Here is a 23,323-nt window from a genome sequence, read left to right on the forward strand (position 1 = left end):
TTACGGCCCCGCATTAAGAAAATTAAACTTTCGACAGAAATGCACGCGCGCTCTAACAGCAAAAAGACCCCTATCCCGATTAAAAGTTCAATTAATTAGGCTTTTACATTAATACTTAACATTTATTTTAATTCATTAATATAATCGCTAAGTTTGAAACATTCTTTATACAAACATATGAGATATTATGTTATTTAAAGAATATTTGCATAAATATTATTAATTATACTTTCTTACAACAGTGAAGATTAAAAGCATAATTTTACTCTGTACTCTATTTATATACACTCTTTTCAATTAAAAGCACATATTCATAAAAAAAGGAAAGACAACTTACAATTAGCGAGCAAAATTGGTGGTTGTCCCCATTAAAACAAATATCAAGTTGATTGAACAAATTACGTGTTTACGTGCAACAGTAAATTTTACCGACACAGTTGCATTAATAATCGCAATCATTGAATCGACTAAATATTTACCATGTTAATTGTATAATTTGTTTGATCAGCTAGATATTTACTTTGGAACGAGGTTTATTGGAACGTCAATTTCATCTCTCCACGGAAATTGTTTCTTTTTAGAAAAGCACTAGAAAACTAATACTTGGCTAATTTCTATATCAAAATTTCGAAGTTAAATAAGCATTTTGACAGTTTATAAAAATCCACAAAAGTCTCATTTAACTTTATTATATTTAAGGATTCTTAAAAATTGAAGAATGTTTTTTGTTTTTCCATAGTTCTATATTTACAGCCAATTGAGATTATATTTAAGACTGTTTTAAGTACTATTAAGATATCATCAATCATAGAACCGTATTGTCATATTATACAAAGAAAAGTGTTTGGTATTTGTAATTATAATTGCATGATAATCACAATTACAGTTATTACTGTGTAAAGTTAATAAGAATAACTTTGTTTATAATTTCACCATATTAAAAATTTTATTATAGATAATAATAATTTTAAATATTAATTGTAGTTCAAATTATAATATTAAATCTTTATTTCGTCATAGTTTTCTTGAGATCCTCTCTTGTTGGAATGTCAAGATGCCCGCTTGTCGAGATCGAACCTACAAATATACATCTTTGCCTTCGAACGAAGGTGAACAAACATGATCACGCATGATAACAAATAGGTACGCGTGACAACATGTATTTCGAATTGTCGTCAAAGATCGTCGTCAAAGATCGTCGTCAAAGATTATCGTCAAAGAATTTCTAATATTGTCTACATAATGTGGTAAATCAAAATAGGATTCCAAAAATAACATCAGCATTTCTACGTAAATGTAATTACAATTATAAAACATAACTATTTTTTAACATTTGCTTATTACGATTTTTAACGTGTAATTCGTTAAGTACCATTCTTCTAATTGTCTTTTATATCTTTAGTAGGCACTGGTGCGCCTGAGATGCGATTTGAATTACAAATCTGAATTGAACTAATACGTAAACATTTATATTATTATTCGCGTTATCAATTGCCACGAAATTCTCATGTCGCACACAACGCGAATTTATTATTATTTGCGCGTCATTATCATGCATGGCGGAACGTATGCAATTGAAATGTATCAAGTATGCGTTAATGGAGGTATTTTAATGTTGCTAAAAACGGCTCAATCTGTCTGCGAAATCGAGATACGCTTTCGTCGAGAAAACGCATTGCTATTCATAGCGCTATCACGTTTGATATTACGGTCGCTTTCCCTATAGTAATAAAAGATAATAATAAATCATGTCGTAATAAAACTATAGTATTCTTACGTTACGGCATTGTACAATTATGCTTTTACATTTTAAGCTTGCTTTCATTTTCACTGAGTATCATAAAAGAGTATTAATATCAGACTGAAGAGTTATCACTTGTCATTATTCTAGGTCATTGAAATCTAAATCCACTCGAGTTACGTATACTAGATTTAAATTTGTGTTATCAACAAGCGCGATACGCAAAAATGCTAAATCTGTCTTTCTCGTCGGTGATGACGACGCCGGTGATGGCAGCGCGCAATGGAAATCAACTCGAGTTTGAGATAAAGCGACTGAAGACTGAGGCAAGCTACTATCGCTTATAAACTCAGACTTAAATTTTCATCGTAGATTCCAGCCACCCTTATCTTGAGATTTATTATAGAAACACGATAAAAAAGTAATCTTCGATTAGTAGAGATATCAGAATAATGTTGAGAAATTTTATGTTTTAATATTATTCATTTAATATTTATTTAATTACTAACTAAATAATACTTTTATTTAATACTAGCTGTGCCCTGCCACGCGTTGCTGTGGCTCTCTATTCTTATGCTACGTTTTTTTCAAATTTTCTTTGCTTTTGTTGTTTTAAGAGCCTTGCTTTATTGTTGTTCTTTTTATTTTATTTTTGAATAAGCATTTATCTATCTTTAATAAATCTAATATTCATTTATTCACGTACTTCTAACTTACTTTATTTATTTATTGCCTTTGGCACTGTATTCAATTAATTTGTTTCTATTTATTGTTTTGTATATTTATTATAATGTAATATAAATCTTATTTTATTAAAACTTTGAAATAATTTTCGATTAAAAAAAACCGAATTTTTTTTAAAATACCCATTTTTTTAAATTAAGCATTTTAAATTAGAGTGTATGTATTTAATTTATTATTGATTAATTTTATGAATCAATATTTTGTTATTTTTTTCTAAAAGCTGCCATGGATTTAGAAATCCATTCAAAAGACTGTTTAAATAAGTTCCTTTTTTTCAATAAAATAACAGCCATCTTCATTTTTCTTACACTCGTCTCTACCCGTCTTTCCCGGTCTCTCCCGGTCTCTCCCCGTCTCTCCCGGTCTCTCCCCGTCTCTCCCGGTCTCTCCCCGTTTCTCCCCGTCTCTCCCCGTCTCTCCCGGTCTCTCCCGGTCTCTTTCGGTCTCTCCCCGTCTCTCCCCGTCTCTCCCGGTCTCTCCCGGTCTCTCCCCGTTTCTCCCCGTCTCTACTCGTCTCTACCCGTCTCTCCCCATCTCACCTCGTCTCTCCCCATCTCACTCCGTCTCTCCCGGTCTCTCCCGGTCTCTTTCCGTCTCTCCCGGTCTCTCCCGGTCTCTCCCCGTCTCTCCCCGTTTCTCCCGGTCTCTCCCCGTCTCTCCCCGTCTCTCCCGGTCTGTCCCCGTCACTTCCCGTCTCTCCCCGTCTCTCCCGATTTCTCCCCGTTTCTCCCGGTCGCTCCCCGTCTCTCCCGGTCTCTCCCGGTTAATATAATTATTTCGAAATTATTTAATTTAAAATGATTTAATTTAAAATAATTAATATTATATCTATAATTATTTTGAAATTAGTGTTCGATTTTACCTTTTTTAATATCCTGTATTTGTCCTTTAATATAAACATTTTTCTCAAATTCTTTATTATTTAAATTTACCATTCAAGAATTTATCTATCTTTAATAAATCTAATATTCATTTATTTGCGTACTTCTAACTAAATTCAATACAACGTTGTGTCAAAATTACAAAAAAATATCATTTAAAAAATATTGTTTAAAATTAAATTATGGCCATCATTTTTGAAACACACGTATTTCTAAAATCAGACCCCATAAGAATACTGCCGGTTACGAATGCAACATTGTGTCAAAATTTCAAAGCAATCGGTGAAAAACTTACGGAGATCTTAAATGAGGAACAAACATTTACATTTTTATTTATATAGATTACATGTATATTTTATTCAATCTTGTAGGGGATTTGAATTTTATCTTAACTATTGTTTAACTTAAATTAGTTTAACTTTAGCACAAATTCTGTTTTTTTTTTCTAACGGTTTCATAAATTTCAAAAAACACCTAACGTGGCTGATATAGAAATGCGATCCTGCGTAAAGAAACTCTTGAAACGTGACAGATAGCAGACTATCGAATCTCGACGACGTTCCTTTGTCAAACGATAAATCGAGACACACGGCGCAGTGAAAAGCTGATCACGAGTGAGAAGAATCACACACGGTGGATTTAAGACAACTCGGCCCGGAGCAAGGAAGCAGCCGGGAGTTATTAAAGGTTACAGGACGACCAGTGATATTGGCGAAAGAAAAGGAACTGTAAATCGGACTTCGCGCGCACGGAGTACACGTGCCTTCCGAAGCTGGTCGGCGGATATAAATCGAAGCAACACGTCGTGCATACGGTATGTTCATTCTCCGTTGTTTTTCCTCGTCTTCTCCTGGTTATTATGCAATTTTCGTCCGTTCGCGTTATTTAGAAAGGCGAATTGATCGTGCAATTGGTTGCGCGATAATAGGAGCTCAAATTAATCCTTAAGATCCAATCGTGGATTCCGTGTCAGACCGTTTTTGTCCAGGAAAGTTCTTCGAAATTTAGAAGATGATTAATTAGTCATGGATGTTTTTATGTCCAACCGATTTCTACCCATAGAAAGTTTTTGAGATTTTGAAAAGTTTCTAATTCTTTATTTAAAAAATCTTTGCAATAAAGGAAAAGTAAATAACGCAACGTCAATATCAATTTCTTGTAAACAACACAGAGCTTATTTTTTGTGTAAAAAGTTACAACTTTTTAAAATCAAATTACTCTTTTTATTTATAATTTGTGATTAATTTTGTAATCAATTTTTGGTAGTTTAATTGTATCTTTTCTAAAATAATTTTTTAAACTATTTTATATACGTGAAAAAGTGATCAGATTCGAGGTAGTTCTATTTGTAGATGCCGTTTTCTATGTTGTATTGTAAAGATTGCAATTATAAAAGTAATACTTATTATTTTTCCAAGTAATTCTAATTTTTAAGATGCGATCACAATTAACTGATAAAATGTTATCTATTTACGTTTCTTCGATGTAATTGCACTTAAACTCTTATTATCAATAATTTTTTTTACATCGAACAACTGCGATTATTGATCGACACTGAAATATTTGTTACATTTTTTGTATTTGTAACTGAAAGAATCATCTTTGGTAATTCTCAATCAGAATTAAATTGGCCCTTTTTCTTATAAGAATGGAATGTATTAGCTACTTATAATATCATATAAGGATTTGAATTTGTCCGCATTAAAAGACTAGATGAAATTAAAAAGAAAAATTTATATACACAGAAAAAAAAGTAATATAGCCAACAACATATGTAATTGCGGGCTGCCAACTACATAAAATATTCAATACAATAATATTTGCTATAATGCAAGTACAATGTTGATATTGCAATAATATATATCATTGTATTGAGTATATCTGATGTAGTTGGCAGCCCGTAACTACATATCTTATTGAATATATTACTTTTTTTTCGGTGTATATATATATATATGCACATCAAAGATTTATTTACAATAATAATTATAAAATAATAATAAAAACACAATATTGGGTGTAAAACTTTTCAAGATTGACATTATCGAGAATTTCTTTTATTCATGTAAAAGATTTCCGAGGAGAAATCACCGTGTGGACATATCACGGAAGCAACACGTCGCTCCAATCGGTTTCTTCATTGTGTTTGCGGAAACTCGGTTGAATATTAACCAATCGGGCGAAGGATCCGAGGATAATCCTGTGTTTCCATTTCCTGCGTTGAATTCTGATCGGCCGGTTACCAACTACCTAACCACCTAGGAACGAATTAATCCTTTCGCGATTAACGAAATGCATGCGCTCTTCTGTAATTGTGTGATAAATGTCTTTTTTCATATCGAACAACTTTATTGTTAAATTGACAGCATATAAAAAAAAAATATTTTTGTACTAATATAACCTTCTATTTTTAACTGAAACTTTCTCACGATCGAGGCCAAAGAGTTGATTTCTTTAAAACATAAAGACGTGTGAACATCTTTAAAATTTATGGATTTTAATTGACTATCATTGAGGCAGATTTCGTTAGTGAGATATTTTGCTTCTTGTATGCTTTTCGTCAAGAAAAAAGTTTCCTTATCTCATCGGTCTTTTGGCTTGCACTATATATCTGACTACTGGGTGTTTTCTTTCTTATCTTATCGGATTATAAGTGGGAGCATTGTTAACTTACAGGGAAACATTACACGCTTTCCTGAGAGTGTATTCATCAGGTATTTCACTCTTGGTTAATAATGTTGTATTAGCATTCTCTCCAAAACATAATTTTAATATCGTGTAATACATATACATTTCCATATGTTTAAATATAATTAGTTTTGCTCCTCGTAAGTTCATAATTTTGCCGTATATCTTGATCATGAATGCAAAAATTATGCATAATGTTAATAATAACTACATTTTATTGTTTTTCGCAGATTCTTGATTTTTTGCTTAAATAAAAATCTTTAGAGATAAAAAAAAAACATATTAATCTAAAACTTTTTGAAAGAAATTAACGAAAATTGAGTAAAATAAGTTTCTGAGCAAAAGATTTTTGAAACTTTCTCCAAGATTTTCCGAGATAAAATAAATGCGCGTGTGGTAATCTCATGGAAAACCTTTGTAATGAAAAAGAGAAAAATATGTAAGAGAAAAACATTTCAAAAATCATCTGTTGAATCTGCTCAAAAGAGAGAGAAAACCAAATATGTGAAGGTCACACACGGGTATAAGCTTCCCAGAGATAAAAGTACATCACTACCGTAAAGTAACTCGCCGTGAAACTCGCCGACAGGTAATCCTGGAAACAAAGATTATTTGGCGTTCGCGCCGAAGATCCTGCCACACTCGGGCACGAATGTGTGCCCGAAGATCTTGCCAAATAACTAAGTTCTTTATTATCCTCTGGAAGAGAGGATAACAAAAATGTGAAAGACAGGGTAACCCAATTCTCAGGCGCGTGCCGCACTTTTTCCTTCTTCTTTTTCCCCCTTTTTTCCTTCACATTTGACGTTTCTCTCGTTCGTCTGGCTAATACATACAATCCCCGGGTTATAACGTCGCTTCCTAGCAGGGAGTATTAATGTGTGGGGTCTGTGTGTAGCTTAGCGGTAAGAGTAGTCATCCGGAAAGCGAAAGGTCCCGGGTCCAATTCCCGGTCCAGTCACGGTAATAGGGATAAAGCTTCCCTCTTACCGAAATATAAAGGGCTTACGGAGAACGTTCATCAAACGATGTAAAATTGATCTTTGTAATCGGGTCTGGCTTGTTCATTCGATTCGAGTTTTGTGAATATATCCGCAAAAGATCTCCCGCAACGGGAAGAGAGAATTCTAGTGAAACCTAATGCTTTTTAATGATTTTAACACAACACACGCGTTTTCTTGTAGAAAAAAATTAATATAAACTTTTTTTTTGAATAAAAATATATAGGGAAGCATAAATAATTTTTGAATTGTAATTGATCTAAACAGATTTATGGAAAATAAATAATATAATCTCATTCTTCGGCTGATTTTAGACTTTATTTTAATTTAAGATGTAGTTACCACTGTTTAACGATAATTACCACTGTTAAAAAGAAACTTTTGTTGATCTACTCTGAAAAATCTCGCTATTTAAAGAAGTTAGTTTTCAACAGAAAATTTTGCGCTATGTTCGTGCTTACTGTCGAACACCTCGTACACGTAATTGAAATTCGCAAAAAAATGCAGTTCCGCAACTATTGCTATAACGATATGCACGTTTCTCCGATAAGAGCAACACGCCGTTCGCGTCTCCTTCGCGAAACACTGCTGCGACCAGACACGTTTCGCTGGTTGATTTTTATCGGCTTCCCGTACTTCACAAACTGGATCGACCGTGTTAATCATGCCGTCTTAGGCATGATGTAACCGTCGTAGTACACTTTCTCCGCGGCCCGATGCGGTAGTTTTGGGTGACGCCCATAATATAGTTTACACGTCTAATAATCATGCTGCAATAATCTGCAACCGACTGTTTTAATGATGTAAAATCGAAAATTACCCATGGAGAGAAAAATATAGATATAATAATTTAAACGTGTTAAAAAGTAAGGCTTCCGATATAATGAAGAACACGATTACGCAGAGTATATGAAAATAAATACGTATTCGAAATGTATATGAAAATAAATATATATTTATTACAATGATAATGTTGCTTTATGCATATCATATTATCGCATTTATAATATTTCACGTTAGTATAGTATTACATTTTAATATCTATAGGATTTATTTTATAACAAGAATATAATAATAATAATACATTTCACTTACTAAACATTAAAATTATTTTTTAATAATTAATTTCACATGGTTCATATTTTTTAATAAAAGTACACAAAGTGTACAAGACAGTGTTTAATTTTTAACATTTAACTTTTAATATAATATTCTAACATTTCTTTTTTCGAGAGATATATATTTCGTTATACCAACTAGTTAAAATCCTATTTTTTGATCACGAAGTTAATTAACAAGAATAATTATCTCGCGTTAAACCTGTGTTAAAAAAAAAGAAGGTTTTATACACAATAACCATATTTAATTTAACTTTTACCTCTAGTTAAAATTTTCTATAAAAAGATTAATATGCATAATTAATTTTTATAAAGATTTGTATGTAAAATTTATTAATAAATTGATTTATTATTTTTTCTGTGAATTTTGGAATTAATATTCCTTAGCAAGAAATTATCGAGAAGAACCATTTAAAATTTTTAACATATATTTCTTTATAATTTTTATAAATTATAAATCTGTGTTAAGGAGATTAAAAATTGGGCTTGATATTAAGTTATTATCAATTAAATTATAATTTATTTGTATTTCTGAAGTTAAATTTCAAAACAACCTTTCATCTTCAATTGCAAATAACTTAAAAACGTGGGTACGTCGTCAAGAAAAAGTTCGTTCGAAATTAGCTCAAAGGATTCGTAGACCAAGACACTCTATACTTTGCAATCGCAGCGAAATAGTTCCTGCGTACATACACTTGAGTACATACACAAACGGAAAAAAGGAAGCAGAATTGCGAATCAAAAGAAATGCTTCGCAGCGAAATTGAACGTTACGTGCGCATGCATTCTTATTGCACGTGATATTTATAGGGCGAGATAAATATCCCGCATTGCAGGAAAGGAAACTAGCCGTTCGATGAGCGATGGTACTTTTCTTATACCACACTACATAATTATCGAGGTGAATAATAAGATAAGATTTAATACACGCCCGCGACTCTGCGATCTGACCTAGCGTCATCGTCGCACAAACAAAAACAGATTCTCGGCTGTGTGTTACTTGTAACGATTGTGTTTGCAAACCCGTAAGGCAGCGCAAACACCTCTCTGAAAAAGTTCAACTGTAATTTTAGAATGTGATAGAAGTTTGCATACCAGTATTACCGTTTTCCGGACGTCACGAAGAGAAATGATAAAACTCAAACCTCTTTCGAATCCGGCGTGTCATACGAGACTCGACGATGCAATACATTTTTGTAGAAATAACTGTTGGCGCCGCAATTTTTATTGCCGTTCGGACGGAGTATATTGAAGGTTTCATGATAATCCCGTGCAAAATAATCTTGTAGCCACATGTAATCTGTTAATCCTTATTCTAAACAAAATCAGTTAATATATTATTAAATTGATATAACGTTAATATACATATAATTTCGTTAATAGTAGTATATTATTCAAATGCGTGTCGTAATTAATGATATTGATTTCACGAGTAAATATTTTAACGGAATTGCATATTAAATTGGCGTCATCGTGTGTATGGGTGAGTTAATCGTATTATCGTAGCGTAGATTAACATCAAACAATGATGAAGTGATTAATATACTTTTTGATTAATATTAATACCGATATTAGCTTTAATTTGCATATTTCCTTCATCTTCGTGTTAATGTGTTACTTACAGAATCACTCTAAATTTTTTCTGGAGTTGTTCCTAATTACTTTGAAATCGATCTTTCTTTAATGAAAATTTCTTTAGAGATAGGTGAAATCCATTGTTTCTCACAACTTTTCAAGTCGCTGTTTTACCTTCGTAAATGTAACTAGTTTTACAAAAAAAGTCATCAAAATGAGTTTAGTTGAAATTGAATGCAGAATAAAATTCTCTTATTTATTTTTATTTTTAACTTTAAAATAATTGTTTCTCAAATTATGGCTATTTTAACATTTTCTTAAAAGATTATTCTCTTATATTGTTTTTTCTTTTCTTCAATATCAATTTATTTCCTGTTTATTTTCTATACTAATATCCATACGAATATCTATATCGTCACGTTCTATTTTGCAATAACTTTCATCTTTATACATTAAAAAAATGACTTCCACATGTAAGACTGCTCATATCTTTGTATTACTTAATCTGTTCTATTCTGAAAAGAACTTTGGTATAGTTTGGTTCATGTGACTATTTTCCTTCTCTTGCTTTTATCATATTACTTCTCTTCGAAACTTTATCGATAAAACATCCGCATTTCTGAAAACATTTTCCGATTGGTAGCACTTTCCTTCTCGCATCCCCCGTTTCGAGGAACCGATCGCGTCTCTCGGGGCGCTAATCGGCACCAATGATCGGCGGCCGTTCAACAGAAATCTCCATTCGCAAGAGGGTAATTCGATCCGCGATGTCGCGCGTTGTATCGCCCCGGCCGCCGCCGAATCGGCGAGGAGCGTGCCGGGACATGTGACCCAGCGCGGATCCAACGAGCACGCGCATTGGCGACGCACGACCACGCTCCCGTCTGCTCCCGCCGGGCCGCTCCGGCACGTGGCCCGTGCCGCCCGCGACCGCTCAGTATCATTCGCGCGACCGATAAGTGACTCGGACGACTCGCTCACGCGTGATTCCGTAGATTCGCGAAGGGAGAGACAAGGCGCGAAGCCCGGAAGAAGAGGACCGGGGACTTCCCCCGTTTCAGGTTGGACGCAGATCGGTGAGTGTTGGCCCTCGGGCGAAAACGATTTTTAACGTTTCCGCGAGCGTTCGTTTGATTTGCCGCTGTACGTGTACGGGAAGGCCGCGCGATGACCACGTGCGCCCGGAATGCGCGCGCCCGCGACCGCGCGGCACGGTGTAACGGTATATTTCTCCTCGACGGCGAGAAACGCAGCGAACGCCGGCGAACGGAGCGACGTGAGGCCTATTAGGCCGAGAGACAGGAGCGGCGCGCGCGGGCGCGCGCTTATCAGAGAGATAAATCGAACCGCGCGGCTGATTCTCCTCCTCCACCCCCCCGCTCACCTACCCCGCTGCTACGTGCGCCGAGGCGAAGTCGATCGCTAATCGCGGTAATCAAGGTAATCTGGCAAAGTAGGCTCGCGTCGTTGACTTTCGAGAGCGAGAAGGTAAATATAGATTCGTTGTGTTCCCCCGGAAAATTCGATACCGTCGTCGGTTCGACGGGCAGCGCGTTTAATCGCGCGTCGATATTCGCCGAGTTTCCCCCCCGAGTTTTAAAAGAGGGAAAAGATCTCGAGGGGAACAGCTCTCCCCGCGCGAGAGACCGTCGAGACGGACGGAGGAAATTCGCAGTCGTTAATCGGCAACATATGGTCCGCGATATCCGAAGGCGAATCTTTGCAGGGGACGCGCTTGTACACAACACTTTTTCGCGACACTTTTTCTTCTTATCGTCCGCGCGAGATGCATCCCGAGCGATTAGATATCCCACGCCACGGGCTTATAGATCGTAGAGATTCCCCTCCGTCCCGTTCCTCTGCGGGGGGAGGAGGCGAGCGAAGAGAAATGCGCGAGATTGCCGATCGTCGAAAGGAAGTGTACCGAATTTCAATAGTCATTTGTTGCGTGCGCGATTTTTCGTTTCGTTAAGCTACGAGCGAATTTTCACGGCGCGGACGCGCTATCTTCGACGCCTTATTTACATTCGATTTAACCTCCAGCTTTTAGCTCGCCGAATGATCGGCAATGGTGGAATTCGTACGGCGTAGGATAAACATATAACATAACGGCCTACTTGGTTCGGCTTGTTTTCACGACCTTCGCGTTCGATCGATGACTTTGTAAACCCGCTGTATGTGCGTGCTCGGCCGAAACTCTCTTACGAGTATGCGGGACGGATTTTGTTGAAATTAAAATTTTACTCCTCGCGAGCGAGAGTTCGTGATTTGTTTGCGCTTCTGAATTTCTCATTTATAAAAATTTTAAGATCATCCGGATAGTCTCTTAAAAAATATATATAATTTTCTTTATGGATCAAGAGAGTGGACCGACTAAGAAATTCAGCTATGGAGCTGTCGAACTTAATTAATTTGTTTATAAATGTAACTGAAATTTTTCGGGGGAAAAAGTGCGTCCCAAAATGCATTAAAACGTCAAACGCGACACGACGCGTTTCCATTGCACTCTTGTTATCAGTTCGTTAAAGGAGAACGGCGAAATCTGCGTGCGCGCGCGCGCTATCTTTTGTCAACATCGTGAGAGACGGGCGACCACGTGGCCGCGAGAGGCAATCGTCGATTGTCACTCGCCTCGCGACTACGGAGAAGACAGGCGCCTTCTCGCCGGGCTTTTTGCTCTCGCGGCTCACCTCTCGTCTTTCATCCTTCCGCGCGTTGCACGAGCCACGTCCACCGCGTTGCGAATCGGCATCCGCAGTCTTTAATCCTACGCCTTTCGCGTGTCGTGTTCCGCACCGTTGGTGCGTACGTGACGCGAGTGTGCATGTGCACGCGTTACCCACGTATCGCAGTGCCGAGATCATCTGAACCTGAACCTGAACACGAGGGAAAAGAGCGGCGAGCGTTGCGCAAATCTAGGTAGGAAAATATCTTCCCTCGCTTCTTTCCTTTTTTTTTCCTTCCTTTTTCACATCGCACCTCCGTAATCACAAACGTACTCAATCGCGTGTGCAAAAAAGAGTAAGGGGAGAAGGAGAATATTCCAGAACTATCGCCATTAGATATACTCTCGTTAACTACACGAGACACGCGTTCCTCTTTCCTCTCCCCCTTTCCCCTCCCTCCCTTCTCGTAATCCGCCGTGCTTGTTTCGCTGTTACCGTCGAAGCGCATTTCGAAAAAAAATTTGCCAAATCTCCCTGCAAATGACGATTTTTTTTATACGATTGGAAAATAATCCTTGACGAGAGCTTCATTGGATTTAAAATCGAATCGGAATTAGCTGTAGAACAAGGTTTTAACGATATATCCGTCCGCGATGCTTAATCCGCTTACAACTTAGAAAGCTGACGATTCTTCTGTAGGAGGAAGGATCGATCGAACTGATTGGGAAATTTGTAAACGAAAATATCGACGATGGTTTTAACATCTACACTGCACGCTTTCATTATTGTTTATTACATTACCCATTCAGGATGAAAATGTATTTATTAATCTTTAGAGATAATTAAAGCGATTAATTTCCATGATAAAATTCAACGTACGTTTCAATGACGTCGTCTCTCGAAGCTTCTACGTAAATATTATGAGAGATGAAAATAAGAAAATAAGAACACGCTTTCGATTACATTGTATTCAATGTCCAACGTAGACTTTTATAAATAATTATATAATATCGTGTTCCTTGTTATATCAACGAGCAAAATAAAAATCGACAAAAATTAAAAAATCATCTTACATAATTTCCTAAAATTATTTTTAAATCGAGAATTTAAAATTATCTTGAAATTTTTTTATTCTGCATATAAACGGACATTGATTGTAAAAGAAAAAATATTTTGTGCACTTTCCTTTCTCGGGCTGTCAAGTAATTCCAATTTCGAAATTTGACGAGTGATTTCATAAATCGTGTAAAGGAATATGCGTGGGAACTTGCGGAAACGATGCCTTGGATACGAGCCAAGATAGATGAAGGCGAAACATTTGTATAGTTCGAACCTCGAATAGTCCCGATATTATTTCTTGTCAATTAGGCGGTGTTTATATTTTCGTGGAATGTATTGCGAGCCCCTCAAGGCCGACGGCGGCAAAGATTGTTATCTATCATGTGCTCAAGTGAAAGTGACCTTCTATAAAGTTTTTTCTTCAAAATTCACAGAGTAACGTCTGGTCAAGTAATGTACCGAAAGTAAACTACTGAAAATTTCTACCTCGAAATTGTAAAATTAATATCACATAAAATAATTGTTGAAATATAACGAGGTAGCAGAACTTAAAACAATAGTTTCGCGTTAAATTTCCAATCCGCAGCTCTTCTAATCTTTTTCCCTCAATAAGAAATACTTTTTTTCTCGTGGGAACTTTTTATCAGGCATCGATAATCTGAACGTGAAAACGAACGTTAAATGAAACATTATCTTTTCATATCTGTGCAAAAGATTATTTTTGCTCCCGTGCGTTTATCTGATTTTCTCCGTATTAATCGACATCGTCGACGAAAGTCTCGTCTTTCTTCTTGCCGCGGGGCTCCCCGGAGGCACAAAGACGACGCTGGTGAAAGAGGTAATCAAACCGAGAGGAATACGCAGACGTTTGCACTTTTCAGGAAAGTGACTCCGTAAACGATGGTAGCCTCGACAGTGACGGAAACGACGACGACGACGACGCCGGTGAAACAATCATGCGGCACGATGGGTATCACGCCAGGAAACTATCGCCTCGTCGGCTGGGACATGGACACCACCGGCAAGAAAGTCATCGACGAGATCTGTCAAATAGCCGCGTTTACTAATAATCCCGTGTCCACTTACTCACAATATGTGATGCCGTACAAGGATCTCAATCCGACCGCCATAAAACGTCACAGTATGAAGGTCGTGACCAACGGCAAATTCCGCGTGCTAAGGAACAGCAAAACCAATGAGGTACGAGGCAAGGTTGCGAAACCAAATATTGCGTTTTGTCCTGCGATTTGCTTTCCATATACGAGAGAGTTATTTCAAAGATTGTGATAATTTATACACAAGGAAAAGAATTCGTTTCGAGAGCACTGATTGCTGAATAACATTTGAAAAATTAAGAGACGATAGTTTTCTTATTGCATTTCAACTTGTGTGTAAATTATCACAATCTTTAAACATATATATTTAATTATTTAATACATATTTTTTCTTTGAGATAGTGGAGTTCTATAAAATTTACGCGAAAGAAGAATACCTTCTCTGTGTTAAATATATATTTTTTTCTTTTGTAGGTAATTAAATCCAAAAGCGAAGTGTCGGCACTCACAGACTTCCTGGGCTGGTTGGAAACCGTGAAAGAAAATGCCGCGGATGGTGTAATTCTGGTTTATCACGAGCCACGCAAGGTCATTCCCGCGATGCTTCTCGAATCGTTGAAGAAGTACGATCTAGTTGATCGATTCAAGCAAACGGTCAAAGGATTCGCGAACGGTTTTAACATCGCTGAGGCAAAGTGCTCGAATTCAGTCCACATCTTTTCCCTTCGCACTCTATCGCGTACATTATTAAAGCAGGTGAGAAAAATACATCCCACCTGCATACAAATTGCAAACTTTAACAGATGTTAACAGAACAGAATAAATAATTCTCGATTTTTCAAAATTTTAAAATAGAAAACATACTCTGAATAAATTAATTTATTTTTGTGAAATTGAACAAATTATTTCTATATAAAAATTTTTGATTTAATAAATATTTGCGAAAATTCATGTAGTATAAGCTTGATATTTATGTAGTATTATAAATGTATCTTGTATGAAAAGATGCAGATAGCGATATATAAAACTTCCACGATGATAAATATTTTTGAATATGTATGAAGGAAGTGAATCTGGGCAATGCGCAACATAGAGCATCGCTGGCGTTAAAAATAGCACAATTCTTGTCCACGGCCGATAGCGGGATCGAAGATGGGGACAAGTCTGGAGATGGCGATGAAAAACGTTTGAAAAGATCAATCGAGGTTATTCAAGAATTCGCACAGCCTGTTGACGTCGAGGAACAGGAGCACAACGGTATGTACATTATTGAATATATGCAATGACTCGCATAATTTTTTTTTTATTATATACTTTTTTCAAATTAATCAGTTATGATAATTAATAAAGGTTAACAATAAAGAAATTGTCCAACAATATATTAAAGTGTATTTGTACTATATTTTGAGCATTAATTACATGATTTTGCTTTAATGAAATTTATTACATAAATTTAAAACAATTGTATATTTTTATATTATTTTTAATATTGAATCGCGATTATACTTCCTATATTTAGATCTTATAAATATCGAGCTTAATAAATACTTAAAATTTGACCAAATTTATTGTAACATGAGAGTGTTAGTTGACGAGCACCGAAATGAGAAGCCAGTTTGATGCATAACTTTCGTTGCAGAACTAAAGATGATATTTGAGCGGCAGAACAACTTGCGGCCCATATTCAGCGCCCTGTTCCGTATGAACCGTCGCGAACGTCAACACGCCAGTCCCCTGAGGCGATTACTGGCTGAAGCTGGAATCGTATACTCGGAGCTACAGGTGAGTGTGTCTACATGATTAATTACGTTTTGATAATCAGGTCTATTTATGCCACACATGGCATCAACGAATTGTTTTCGTTATTTCTTTTTCGATTTAAAGCGTTTGATTTGCTCTACAAGATAACATTCGGCAATGAAAACACTCAATTTGAAGAGGTTCGGGTTGATAGATCGCGTAATATTCGAATTTACGTCACACTTAACGCGATTTATGATCGAACGAACGACTTTCTTTGTTCGCGAAAACGCGCGTTTCAGGACGCATGGAACAACGCGAAGAAGGAAGGACTGGAGCAGTTGATAAAGGAAAAACTGCCAACAATTGAGGAGAAAAAAATGGAGGATCTGATGGTCATCCTCGAGCGTCACTTCGATCCAGAGAAGAAGCCAAAGGGCAAGATGGCGGAGAAGAAGAGTCTCAAGACGAAGAATGATAAAAAGATAAGTGACGATAAGGAGAATAACAACAAGAGCGACTCGGGCCACGACAGCCCCGACAGCCCGGACACCACGACATCCGGGTCTCCGGTTAAAATGAACGGCGCCGACGTTGAAATTAAGCCAGAGGCATCCTCTTTGACGCAGGAGGTTGCCGAAAGCGTTTAATAACGATCCTGACTCTTCTCGACCTCTCTTTTACGTGCCGCAAAGCGGGTACTTCGCGGCCGTGCTCCGCGTCTCTGTTGCGCTCGTCGCCGGACGCCTCCTCGGTCGTACTCCCGGGCGAACGTGGATTCTTTTTGTTGCCATTTTTTTGCCACCAATAATCGCGGAGAGATGACGAAAAATAAATAAAATTTATAAGTAACACGAACATATCATAGATATAGCGCGTCGAATGCAGTTCGCGTTTACCTAGAATCGACCAATGGTAAAAGTGTGTTGTGTACTTGGAATTACCGCTAAATCTATGTTCCTTAGCCGGGAAAGAGCCGCGAAGGGATCCCCATTTCTTTTTCTTTTTTTTTTGTTGCGGTAATTCTACGGTAAACGTATTAGAGTAAGATTCGTCTAACGGGCGATATTATGCGTGATGTGACAAGTGTTATTTGTTACAGTATTTGTATTTTTCTTTTGGTTTTATTTTTTTTTAATTTTTGTTTGCATTGGAACGTCGGCATGATTAAGAAAAAAAAGAGGACAGGTTTCCCGCAAATGACACGCCGTCGACTACCTTACTGAAAAAGGAATTAACATATTCAAAAAATTCATCAAAATCTGAATTGTTTAAATCTTTGTCTTTTTCCTCCTCTTTTCTTTTTTCTCTCTATTTCAAAATTCTTATATTTTGTACTAATAGTAAGATCGTAATAGAAAATACGTGAACAATTACAAAATTGACAACAATTATACGTAATATCTTTTTCGGACATATAGTTCTACATATTATAGTCGGACATAATATTATACTTGCACAAAAATTTTTTATAATGTGTTTCAAAACTAATAATATTTTTAATAGTTACTTAACAATATATGGTTCCAGCTTTTTCAACTTTTATAGCTTTTTGCAACTAATCTTCTCTATTAATTTCCATTTACGTTGAATGAGAATATGCAACGTCGGATGATATCCTCTATTATGTCTTTCTTACCAATCTGCTTCTTCTAATTTTGCAAGCTCTATGCATATTTCTTTATTTTTTGCGGCTTTATACAATATTTGATATTTATCTTGTAATTTTGTTTCTAAATTTGCTGCCTTTATCCATATTACACATTGACTATCTTATCGCCATGAAAATAAAGAAATTGAATAAAGTATTACTTTATAAAACTTTAACGAGATTCTTTAACTTAAAAAGTGGAAAAAATTCACGTAACTTATTACTCATGTGTATGTACGTATATATACAGATTCTGACGAGCGCTGACAAAGAAAATACTGATACAGAATCTTCTGACCTAGAGTTTGATGAATACAATAGACAAAATTTTGACGAATTATTAGATACTGACATAGAAACTTCTGACTCAACATTTTCTGATATGGATAGTTGTGTTGTGTGTAGAAAGTCAGAAAGTACTGAATCATAAAATATTGTTGATTTGACAAAATTTACCAACAAAATTAAAGATAATTTTATCGTAATAACAGGAAAAATCATAATGTATAAATCATCGATGGAATCGTGTCTAAATGAGTTCTTGACTAAATTTTCCAACTAAATTAAATTTTTCTTATATATATATAATTCATATATGTATATGAATTATGTATATAAAATTTATATATACATATATATGAATTATTATACGGGTAAACGGTTCATTTATATATATATATATAAATTTTTATTTACAGCTTTTCTTAGAAAAAAATTACGTGATTTATGTGACTTTATTACACATGTGTATATATACTTATATATTCAGATTCTGATTCAGCATGGATAGCTGTGTCAGAAAGTCAGAAAGTACTGAGTCAGAAGTTTCTACGTTAGTATCTAATAATTCGTTATAATTTTCTCTATTGTCTTCATCAAACTCTATGTCAGAAGATTCTAGATCAGTATCTTCTTTGTCAGCGCTGTCTACATCAGAATCTTTTGTGACAAACTCTACTATGTCTTCAAGAAAATTCTTGGTAAAAATAAAATATAAAAGAAACGTTAATCAGGATTTCAAGATTTTCCAGGTACATTAATTCTAATAAAATGTAAAAGAAATTAATGTTACTATTATTATAAAATATAAGAAATTTGAAATAGAGAACAAAAAGAAAAGAGGAGGAAAAAGACGAAGACTTAAACAATTCAGATTTTAATGAATTTTTTGGATATGGTGGTTTCGATTTCTACATAGAATACATTATATTTATCATAAATCCCAGAACACAGCTAACTTTAATATTGTTTACGTTTCATAATTTTATACTTGTTTGTTTTCTCTCCTTGATTCTTTCTCCCTTTTTATTTATCCCCCTTCGAGGATTCGTACACTCGCTATTGTGGCGAGAGTGTCCGTTTAATAGACTGCTCCAACTGTGAAAAGTCATAGGAAAATATCGCGAACCCGCGTAGTTATCATACAGTTTACGACGTGTACAGTACGATGTGCACGATATTTTCTACTTTTTACCGTAAATAAACTGCGCGCGAATCGCACGTGTAGTAGTATTAGAAAGATATATTTTTGTATCAATAATATAGTTTCTGCTGTGAGATCTCATTGTAAGAACATTTGATTGATTAAATAAAGATTTGAGTTTAATTGTGACACTTTAAATTTGCAGGTGTATGAGTCTATCTTGTTCATCACCCGATCGCGACACAAATACAGAATTTTTGTCAGATTAAACGTACTTCGTGCCTTGGCTTTAGCGGTGAGCCTGGCCGTTGTTGGTTTTGAATTTTTATTTTTTTATTTATTTCACGTGAGAAAAAATCACGTCAATTCGTAACGTATCGCGTATTTTCACTTCTGGTTGAGAATCACGCAGCTGCGTTTAGTATTAAATACAAGACACGCAGTTGGAAGATGCGTCATAAATGAAGTTTTCTTTTACCTTTTTTTATTGGATTGTAACGTAGCGACGCATTGAAAAACAATCAATGATAATTAGCATCACAAAATCGAGAGCCTCGCGCGATAAATCTTGACTGCGAAGAAAGATGGATCTCGGGTTCGTCGAGAGGGGCATGCTCGGCGGAGGATTACACCTGGTGCTACTTGCATAATGTCGGGCGTGATTTATTTCCACGTGGAGTACGCGGCGCTTATTAATTATGAGCCGAGAGCGCCGCGGCGCGTGAATCGGCGCGCAGGGGCGTTCGGCAAATACGCGCCTTGGCGGACTTAAACGCGGTTCGGTAAAGTTCTTAATAAGCAAAAAAGTCGTCGGTTCAACGGGACTCGGCCGCGAGGAGGAGGGAGAGAAAAAAAAAACCGGGAAGGGAACGAGGAGAACGAGTGGAAAAGCGGCGATCGCACGCGTGGGATCAGCCGTGTTTCTCTTCGCTCCCTCGTGGATCGGAAACTCGCGGGAGAGAAAGCGGAAATGAATTAAATGCGCGTGCGGACCGTTGCGCGCATCCGCCGCGCCGATCTCTATGCTGTAGGTGTGCCAAAAGGCCTCGAGGCGTGAAGCGACCGAAGCTCCCGCGAGGAGAGAATCGAAGAAACACTTTTTTTTTTTTCTATAAGTAAACGCGCGCCCGTACGATTCTTCCGCGCCGTCCTTCCTCTCCACGGACGGCGGGATCAGCTCTGATCCGCGCGAGCGCGACGCGCTCGGCTAGAAAATTGGGTTTTTCCTCGCGCAGCGATTAGACGGGGTATCGTCCTGTGACTTTGCGCGGCTTTTTTTTTTCTCCCCTCCGATATTGTGGAGTACGTGGAGTAACTGCTCGCTCGGGGGGGGAAAAAAAGGACATCCCTCGTGTATAGGAAGCCGGATTTTAATTCCAGTACTCTCGAGCATCAATCGTGGACGATCGTGTCGAAGGCATCTCTGACTGCGTACAAATAGATTTTACGTGACTATGTAAAGACCTGGGTAATGATTCCTGTGGCGCGGAAGAAGCGAATTCTCTTTAAATTCACAACTGTATAAAAATTTGACTTTTCAAGGGAAAGATCAACTGATTTTTTGTTTTGTTTTAAATTCGAGAGACGCGAGACTGTGCCGCACACATACGTATCTATAATTTAAACTGAAATTAAAATCTGGAATAAAAATGTGTATCTCCGTAAATCAAAACGCAACTTCTAAATTTTGTAGGAGAGAACAGATACATCTGGATACGTATAATGCTTCTAGATAACGTGAGTTTTCCAGTCAGAAATAATGTATGTTTTTGCGCGCGCGTGCTCGGAGGACAGGTTGCCTAGATAAGGAACGAAAGGGAAAAAAAAGCACTTACATATTTCAAATTGTGCATATGGCTTCTGAAAATTTAATATATTAATCCTGAGCGTTCAGTAGTGGCGCTAGATTACTTTTTTGATACGAAAGATTTTTTTACAATTTGTGTCATGTCCTGATGAAGGCAAAACGACGATTGTGCGAGTTGAGTTTCAGAGCAGCGATATATTTTCAAGGGAGTAGCACATTCTCGGAAACGTGATCCTGCTGCCAGCAGGATACCATCCCGCGGACGGAAGTTCTCTTGATAAGGAGCTCTGTCGCATCTACCGGAAATCAGCGGTGACTCGGCGAAGCGTGAAATGTCGACTTTTATCATCGCCCTTTGATGGCTGAGCGAACCCGTTCAGTAATGATATAATAGCGGTAGCCGGAACATTTCCAGGAACTAGGGACGAAACGCGCCGCAACGCATGGAATTCACGGAGGGTCCCGTATTATAGCAGTTCCGTATAAATCATACGTTTGCATTTAAGCCATAGCGGCTTACTACAAGCTATAAATAAATTCGCGCAGTTTGTAATTTATTTCTATTGTATACATCATTCTACCGTAGGTAGTAATAACGGTAACATTATTACGTTCTATATAATGTAACAATATAATAATAACTGGAAATAACATAATTTAACCGATCATTATCAGTTCTATAAATTATATTTACATTTTAATTATATTTTGACACCATTAGTGTTATCATTATTATTACATCATTATTAATATTAATCGAAAATAAAATAAAATGAAAGAAAGCGCATGATATGAGAGAGAAAGAAGAGAGGAGATTGTGAGTTAAAAAAACATTGCAGTAGATAATGAGAACGCTTTAAAATTTTGCTGTGCGATGAAGAGGAAAAGAAAACTGAAATCGCGGAACGAGTTGCAGGTCTTCGTTGAAATGAAGTAAATTACAAAGATATGAAGATATGTGCAGCATTTCTTACACTTCTCGATCGTTAATTTTTTTTCTCAGTCACCGCCAATTCTCCATCTGACGTATTTTTTTTTTAATCGTGCATTTAAAAAATTTTTTATTTAGATTAGCTTTAAAAAACTTTCTTGATAAAAATCACAATTTTCGTTCACAAAGACACCTTCATGTCTTTTATATCTCCCGGTCCACCGGAATTTCGAATGAAAATAAAAGACATCTTTGACAATCGAAGTTGCGAATCGAACATGATTTTCAGACGAGCTTAATCTCGAACGTGATTACGATCGCATAATTTCGCTATTGTTCCGTCGTCGAGTTACGATTACACGGACGTTATAGTTAATTGGAGGGTTTGAGGATTAACGCATTGATATTAATAATTGAATCTACGAGGATTTCCGCGGAATTACCGAAAACCTGCACGTTTAACATATGTATTACACGCAAGAGCGGATCATTATTACGCACGCCGCGCGTTATCACAATTAACGGTGACGCTAATAAATGGGAATTGTTATCGTATTGTGCAATGATGCGCGGCGCGGAAAGAAGTTTCGGAATAAAACGAGCGATATTGCCACGCGGACCGTGTATAATATAACCGATAGGTAATTAGCATACTGGCATGCGTTTTTCTTACGCTCATTTGCTCGGCGTCATTATTGCGTAATGCTTAACCGCCCGCCCACCCGCCTTCCTTCCGTAATTTTGCACGCACTCGTGTGCAATTGTGCAGCCTAGGATGCAAATTTCCTTTAGAGAAAATTATATCGCGCGCCCGCAATTACACACGTGTGTGTATACGAGGGTGTCTTCGACGAACGGGCTAAATCGACGGTTTGCAACCGGCCGCCTCGCTCTCTTATTTAACGTTAGAAATAAACGAACCGCCGAAGGTATAGTATTTCCCCGTTATTACATTAATTTAACAATCGAGAAAATGCTGGTGCCCGAGAAGAAGTAGCGCACGGCCAGAAAACGTTATATACTTTAAGAAGAGTGCCTCCGTGTTCCCATACAAAGTAGCTATAACTGCATCAACAACTTTAAGATTGTATATAAGCACGTATTGTCCAAGATCAAACAACTCGAAAACCATTTATTTCTATAACTTTTTGATTTCCATTCAAAATTATATAACAATTTAGTTTTATTCTTATTATATTTATTATTTTTATATTACATTATTATCGTAATTAATTACGTTATC

General features: G+C 36.6%; 1 protein-coding gene across 3 annotated transcripts; it reads left to right on the forward strand.

The window, feature by feature from the left end:
- The first annotated feature begins 3,957 nt into the window (after window positions 1-3,957).
- LOC105829254 (maternal protein exuperantia) lies at window positions 3,958-18,126 on the forward strand. 3 transcript variants are annotated; one of them, XM_012667967.3, is made up of 6 exons: window positions 3,958-4,180; window positions 14,355-14,673; window positions 15,003-15,284; window positions 15,593-15,785; window positions 16,168-16,310; window positions 16,571-18,126. In XM_012667967.3, exons 2-6 carry the CDS (start codon window positions 14,374-14,376, stop codon window positions 16,916-16,918), a joined length of 1,266 nt encoding a protein of 421 aa, XP_012523421.1. In that variant the 5' UTR covers window positions 3,958-4,180; window positions 14,355-14,373; the 3' UTR covers window positions 16,919-18,126. The 3 variants fall into 3 exon arrangements, with proteins under 3 accessions (XP_012523421.1, XP_012523420.1, XP_012523419.1); XM_012667966.3 differs by lacking the exon at window positions 3,958-4,180 and adding an exon at window positions 10,683-10,824; XM_012667965.3 differs by lacking the exon at window positions 3,958-4,180 and adding an exon at window positions 12,362-12,667.
- Window positions 18,127-23,323: the final 5,197 nt, after the last annotated feature.

This window comes from Monomorium pharaonis, chromosome 9 (assembly GCF_013373865.1).
Source record: "Monomorium pharaonis isolate MP-MQ-018 chromosome 9, ASM1337386v2, whole genome shotgun sequence".
Lineage (NCBI taxonomy): Eukaryota > Metazoa > Arthropoda > Insecta > Hymenoptera > Formicidae > Monomorium > Monomorium pharaonis.